A 7,279-nucleotide genomic window follows, 5' to 3' on the forward strand; every position below is an offset into this window, starting at 1 on the left:
TTTATACAACAAATATATGATTGATGAGTGTCATAGTTTCATCTATCCTTTTTTGATTTGTTCTCACATATTTCAGATTAAAATGAACATTTTAAAGATGTTGATGGAATTGTGAATGAGGCTTCTGGTTCTTAATAGTAAACAATATTGATTTCTGCACTCTTTGTTAGCAGAGAACAACACTGAGCTAATATCTGCAACTTTCAAGTCACAGGTAAACATTTTCTCTGATGGACATAATCAGATTTGTGTTATCTGCCATTTCTGAAACCCATTTTCCTCCAGCCACACGTAAACATCATTGCATGTTTTATGTATGTATAAGAAGGCCATCTTAAATATCCTAAATGTTAAAGAAACTCCAATTGAGAAAATGGCCATAGGAAACAATGTATGTGTATTTAAAGTAAAAATGAAACTAGATCTGCCAGCAATAGTTTTGGCACCTCCCACTACCACAGAAAAGAATTCAATATTGCATTTTACAAGCGCCATCAAAGACTTGACAATCTATATTCTTTAAACTATATGAGCAATTCTAATATATTCAAGTATTATTCCCTGTAAAATAATGTTATTAAAGTTGCAGTGAGAAAAAAACGAAGTATTTTGTTGTTAACTTCATAGCCGAAGTTAACTAAAAAAATGCATTGTAATGGTTTTCTGAAGAGCATGCCTATTGGCTGCCAATATCTGAGACAGGTGAACCAAATATATTAATTATATTATTGACTAGGCAATTAAGTCTTCACAGGTGAGCAATATTTTGTATAATTGCTTAAGTGATCTGAGCGACAGACAAAGGCCTATAAAAGACAACTGCATGAGTTCGAATGCATACATGGGTTTGTAGTTGCTGTGGTTTAAGCATAGCAGTGCAGTTTGCTGGAGTGGTTTTGGGTAACAGATTTTCATGCTATGGATCAACAGTGGAGAAGGTTGCTAGTTTTAAGCGAAATGCTCTTTTTGTGTTTTTCTCCTGGTGTTGTGTTTTTCTCCCGTGTTCACTTTTTTGTTGTTGTTGTTTTTGTAGGTTCCACTTACTATTAGTCTTCCTGACTTTATGGAAACATGCTATTGGATATCCAAGTGAGTAACAGATTTCATTCAATGTGTCACTTGAGTCTCTGCTTTGCCTGAGTTTTCATTTCTCTGTTCTGCAGGTTTGAATTCTCAAGTTAATCCACGTAGCTTGCGTTACCACAAGGCCTTTTCACCTCGGGGATTCAAGTCTTTGTCAGATGCTTCGACTAAGAATTTTCCCCTTGATGTACACTCCAATGTGCTTGCTGTGAAAAGTCCTAGCAGCTCCCTGTTTTCACAGGGTGGGATGTCTAGCCAGTTGCACTCTCAAGGAAGTGGAGCAACTCAATTACTTGGTGCATCCAGTCTACATGCCCCTGGGTCTCCTGCCCATGCCAAGCTATTGTCCTCATCTGGAAGGTTTACCAGCCAGGTTACAAGCAGGCAAGGTTCCCCAAGCCACTTTACCTCAACTTCTCAGGACAGTTCTAACTCAAAATTCACAGCAAGTTCTAGACAGATTGATTCTGTGCAGGGAGGAAGTGCCAGTCTTAGTGGCTTGTCCTCACAGTCTCAGAGTACTTCAAGTCAGTATAGGCCCGTGTCTTCTGCATATCCCAGTCTTGGTTCCTTGTCTATGACTGTTTCTGCCCCCTCCAGTGTTAAGACTTCCCAGTTTGCACTTAGTTCTGGCTCCCAGGGTGGGTCTAGTCAGTTCACAACGTCCCGTCTCTCTGGTCTGGCTCAAGGTGAGAGTAGCCACCCTGTTGGTTTGCATGTACAGTCTCAGGGCAGCCCCAGTCAACTAGCCTTTGGTTCTCCACAGTATGCAAGTGCATCCATGGCTGCAGCTCAGTCTACGTCTAATCAGTATAATCAAGCTAGTGCACAGTCTCTGTCCCAAAAACAGACTTCTCAAAGATTGCAGCCTTCTGTATCTAGCTTCTCCCAAGGTAGTCCGAGCTCTGGTGCAGCTTGGTCACAGAGTAGGTTTTCTGTTCTGAGTGCCCCAGCTCCCAGTAAGTCCTTAGCCTCTGGACATCTTAGTCAAAGTGCCCCTGCTTCCCTGTATTCTAGTGCTTCTATGCCATTGCCCCAAAGTGGTTCTAGTCTGTATAGTCAAGCTGCTGGCAGTGCGCTTTCCTTGTCCCAGAGCCAAGCCCCTCAAAAATGGCAGAAAGCTGCCTCTCTGTCATCCCAAGGCTTTCAGACCTCAAGTACAGCAGTTTCACAGAATGGCACTCCATCTCAAGGTGCCAAGTTTCCCAGTAGGTTCTCCCTAGCATCTGGCAGTGGTCCAAGTCAACCAGTTTCCACACAAGGAGCAGGTAGTTACGGTGGTTTGGCTCAGTCTCTGAGCTCTTCTGCTCATTATGCCCCTGCATATTCCAAACCTGCTTCCTCACCCTTGGGAGTACCTAGTAAGTTAACCAGCGGTCCAAGCCTTTATGCATCAAGTTCACAGGGCACGACTGGTGGTACACTGGGTGCTTCAAGTCGTTATGCATCTGCACAGAGAGAAGTTGGCTCCAACATTGCATCTCTTCAGCCTCAAGTTGCTGCTGGCCAGTATGCTCCTGCACCTTCTCTGGATGTTAAAGTGCCCGTGTACACTCATGCTACCTCAAGTGGGTCTTCCATGTCTTCGAGCCTGCAGTCTCAGACCTGGCAGCCTACTACCTCTAGGAGGATATATAGCAATTTTCCAACTTCCGGTGCAGCTCTGACGCAGACCAGCTTTTCCCCTCCAAGTGTCCAGAGTTCCAGTAGGTTTTCCTCAGTGGCTGGAGGTACAAGTCGGCTTCTCACACAGAGTAGGGGCAGTTACACTGGCTCGTCTCAGTCCCTGGGCAGTGTTGGACGGTACACCCCTGGTTCCCCTGCATATGCCAAGTTTGGTGCCTCATCTCTTGGCGTTTCTAGCCAGTCTACTAGTGGTCAGAGCTCTTCCAGCCAGCATTCACCACTCTCTTCAACTGAAGCTGGTGGACAACCAACATCTTCCAGTGGCTATCTGTCTGCGCAGGGAGAAAGCAGTTCTTCTGTTGGGTCCTCTCTCCTGTCTCAAGGTGCTTTGGCCAAGGAGGTCCTTGCACCTACGGATACAAGCATGTCTTTTGCTAGCCAGACTGCAGCAGTTTCAAGTGGCATTCAGGTCCCTGATGCAGCATTTCAGAGTGGCTCTTCTCAAGCTTCCAGTAGCCTTTCCTCTTTGCAAGCTTTGAGCTCTCCTGTGGATTCTGTGCCCCAGAGTGCATCTGTTAGTAGCCAAGTGTCACCTTTTGGACACCCCTCCGGTTCCATGACTCCATCTTCAGGCTCAAGCGTCCATGCAGCTTCAGAAGGTGTGTCTTCTGCTTCATCCCAAGCTCAAACTTTGAGTGAATCTGCTGGTTCTGGAGCAAGTGTTGGAAATCAGGGACTATCCGGTGGCTCCACATCTGTGCTATCCGGTAGATATGATTCCTCATTTGGCCAGAGTGCTCCAGTCTCCACGCCATCTCTTGGCTCCTTAAGCGGATACTATGGGGTTAAGGGCTAATGGGTTTGTGCCATGAGCGTTGCCACAAAGCACCATAATGGTTTTGTTGTTCAATAAATGTTTTGGAAGTATTCCTTTGTCGAGTCTTTACTTTAAAGCCTGAACTCTAGGTTTCTCCCATAGGCTATTTCTGTTCAAACCGGGATAAAATACTGCTCAAACGCAAACAGCCCTTGTTGTGTTTCTATGCTATTGATGAAACTTGTTAGAAGTATCAAGGTTTTTAATGTTGACTACATTCCAAAGGTTGGTGTTACCTAATGTAAATTGGCTAACCAACTGTTTGTCATTTAAAAGTTTGTTCATTGCAGGTTGGTGTGTGTTGGTTTATTTTCTCGATTTGTGATCTTATGAGGAACTGAATGCGAGCTCATTCACAGTCCTGTCCATAGACTTTAATGAATGTGATCTTTCAGCTCCTCAGACAGAAAGATTCCATTGCTATTAAAAGAGCAATAAAAATTCATCAGCTAGACAGGTCAACCTACATCTCATCTGATTTTGAGCCGAGAGCGTAAGACACTTGGCGCACATGTACACCAAACACACCTGTGACTCTGGGTAATTGCTCTCCTGTGGTAATTCAATGATTCTTTGGAGGAAGTCTTTTAGAAATTTTAACACCACCACCTACAATAGTCAAATATTAATTTATCTATAAACCGAGACATGGCAACAAGTTTTATACACGTTCACAGGTTTATTGTCTTTAGATTTCACAGAAGACTTATTTGGAGTGCACTCAATGCAGGGTGTAAAGGGATAGTTCACCCAGAAATAAAAATTCTGTCAGTATTTATTCACCCTCATGTTCAAATTTTGGAGTTTTGTCTGTGCACAAAAGAGATTGAGGAAGGTCTTCGAGGTTTTGTCTATACAATGGATATCCAACTCTCCCTTCCAATCAGCATACTATCTGTCCTAATAGTATTCGGAAGTAGAATTAGCATGTCCTAAATCGTAGAATGTTGAAAATATTCCAAAGATTCATGGATGGTCTCCTACTTCTGTTAGAAATTCGAAGTGCAGTACGATGCAGAATCTGACGGCTGATATTACTCACAACTCACCGCGAGTAGGCAGAGTTTAGTGACTCTCCACTGCATTAATAAATTATATATACTATGAGGGCTAGTATAAGTAGGCGAATTGGAACGCAGGGAAGGTGTTTAAATTATATAACTGATGCGTCACTAAATGAACAAATGTAAGTATTCAGTAATCATTACATACGTAATAATGAGTGAATAAATTCATAATGGAAAGAAGAGCTGTATTTTGATGTGTGTGACGGTTATTGGCCACAATGTTGTCTAGGCAACAACGGCCACTTCCTGTTAGTATGTCCCAGTGTGTGCAATCTCTTTTGCCATGTACTCAAAAGTACCTACTATTCCAACACAAAAACAGTACCTACTATGAGGGCCAGTATAAGTAGGCGAATTGGAACGCAGGGAAGGTGTTTAGTTTTGTTTGGTTATCAGCATTTTTCTGAAAAATATCTTAAATTTTGTTCTGCAGAAGAAAGTTATACAGATTTGAAATGACATAAGGGTGACTAAATGAATGAATTTTCATTTTTGGGTAAACCATCTCTAATGGTTTTTCACAGAATTTAACGGGTGTCTGAGTTTTTTGAGGTGGGTGTGAAATTCCTCCTGGAATTGGGTTTGTTTCTAGTGTGTTTGGATTTTTTAATCTTAGGTTTTGAAAAAACGATTCTGATTGGTCAGTCTCTAAGTTTTGAAGTCAAATATTTTTATACAAAAATATATAATTGATGAGTGTCATAGGCAACCAGCTTCCTACATAACTAGTAGTTTCATCTATCCTTTTTATGGGCCAAGCCCCAAAGAGGTTATGGCCTCTATTGTTCTTGTCAGCATTATTATTATTCTTAACCAATGGTAGTCTATGGTAGCCCTATGAACCGTACATTGGAAAATGGTGAAAATTGGCACACTCCTAGAGGTGGTACTCCTTAGTCATGTGACTAAGTATGGGGTCTCTAGCATTCACTCCATAGCGCCACCAGCAGTTAAAATATGCACTTTTCAAACGGCTATAACTTTTGAACCCATTGATGTACAAAAACTCTACTCAGCACACGTCATGCACTCATCAAGTTCATCGCATTCCATGCGTTACACTAAGACTCCGCCCATTACAGTAGTTGCCATCTCAAAAAGTACAGTATTGCGTTTTTTCGCTACTAGTCCTAGAAATTGTGATCGATTTTCATGAAAATCGGCTGAGACGATCTTTGGACTGAGCAGCATAGACATGATGCTCCGGAATGGAGATTTTTGCTGTTGCTCAAAAGTTACGCCGCCGCAAACTTTTCAAAGTTGACCCAAAAATGGATCTTCGGCCGTATCTCAAACATTTATCGATCTATCGGTACAAGACTTTGTACGCTTCATCGACACCTCGGACTGGGCGTCCTTGCAAAATGGGGCACAGCTCCAACAATGGGTCGCGAGATTTGAAAAATAGCTATTTTTGCTCTTAACTTTTGAAATGTTTGTCAGAAAGCCGAGATCTCTGTGTCTACGGATTCCTCGTGTCATGCAGGATCGTATAATTATGATTCTGTCACGATTGGATGATTGGCCCGTCCGACCATTTTGAAATTTGTCATCAATCGTGATATCTTTTGAACCATATGATGTATCGGCACCAAATTTGAAACGCATCACCTACTATACCTACTACCTACTATAATTCGCCTGCATTAATTTTATCGCCTGCCATTCACTGTTTTCCTTATGCAATCGGGTTGCGGTGGCACTTTCCGCGAGGGCCCGATCATTGCTGCTCGCAGCTTTAATTGCTCTTGTGGCTCTGTGCCGATGCAGCCTTGCGCTTGCTGCATAAGGTGGGCTTGGCCCCGGTGGTGCTGCTTACAGCTTTTGTTTTATTTGTTCTCACATATTTGAGATTAAAATTAACATTTTAAAAATGTCGATGGAATTGTGAATGAGGCTTCTGGTTCTTAATAGTAAACAATATTGATTTCTGCACTCTTTGTTAGCAGAGAACAACACTGAGCTAATATCTGCAACATTCAAGTCACAGGTAAACATTTTCTCTGATGGACATAATCAGATTTGTGTTATCTGCCATTTCTGAAACCCTTTTTCCTCCAGCCACACGTAAACATCATTGCATGTTTTATGTATGTATAAGCAGGCCATCTTAAATATCCTAAATGTTAAAGAAGCTCCAATTGGGAAAATGGCCATAGGAAACAATGTATGTGTATTTAAAGTAAAAATGAAACTAGATCTGCCAGCAATAGTTTTGGCACCTCCCACTTCCACAGAAAAGAATTCAATATTGCATTTTAGAAGCGCCATCAAAGACTTGACAATCTATATTCTTTAAACTATATGAGCAATTCTAATATTTTCAAGTTTTATTCCCTGTAAAATAATGTTATTAAATTGTAGTGAGAAAAAAACGAAGTATTTTGTTGTTAACTTCATAGCAGAAGTTAACTAAAAAAATGCATTGTAATGGTTTTCTGAAGAGCATGCCTATTGGCTGCCAATATCTGAGACAGGTGAACCAAATATATTAATTATATTATTGACTAGGCAACTAAGTCTTCACAGGTGAGCAATATTTTGTATAATTGCTTAAGTGATCTGAGCGGACAGACAAAGGCCTATAAAAGACAACTGCATGAGTTCGAATGCATACATGGGTTTG

General features: G+C 41.6%; 1 protein-coding gene across 1 annotated transcript; it reads left to right on the forward strand.

Annotated features, from left to right (window-relative positions):
- Positions 1-263: 263 nt before the first annotated feature.
- Positions 264-4,128, forward strand: zgc:111868 (uncharacterized protein LOC556628 homolog). The gene is made up of 3 exons (XM_057358880.1): positions 264-938; positions 1,034-1,089; positions 1,164-4,128. The coding sequence occupies exons 1-3, from the start codon at positions 919-921 to the stop codon at positions 3,563-3,565; spliced, it is 2,478 nt and encodes an 825-aa protein (XP_057214863.1). The 5' UTR covers positions 264-918; the 3' UTR covers positions 3,566-4,128.
- The last annotated feature ends 3,151 nt before the right edge of the window (positions 4,129-7,279 follow it).

The sequence above is a fragment of the Triplophysa rosa genome, linkage group LG18 (assembly GCF_024868665.1).
Source record: "Triplophysa rosa linkage group LG18, Trosa_1v2, whole genome shotgun sequence".
NCBI lineage: Eukaryota > Metazoa > Chordata > Actinopteri > Cypriniformes > Nemacheilidae > Triplophysa > Triplophysa rosa.

Bases quoted from the DNA above. Each gene is read 5' to 3' on its own strand.
- zgc:111868 (XM_057358880.1), top strand. From the start codon at position 919: ATGGATCAACAGTGGAGAAG. The intron at 939-1,033 runs GTTGCTAGTTTT...TTGTTTTTGTAG, and splicing joins ATGGATCAACAGTGGAGAAG to GTTCCACTTACTATTAGTCT. The intron at 1,090-1,163 runs GTGAGTAACAGA...TCTGTTCTGCAG, and splicing joins ACATGCTATTGGATATCCAA to GTTTGAATTCTCAAGTTAAT.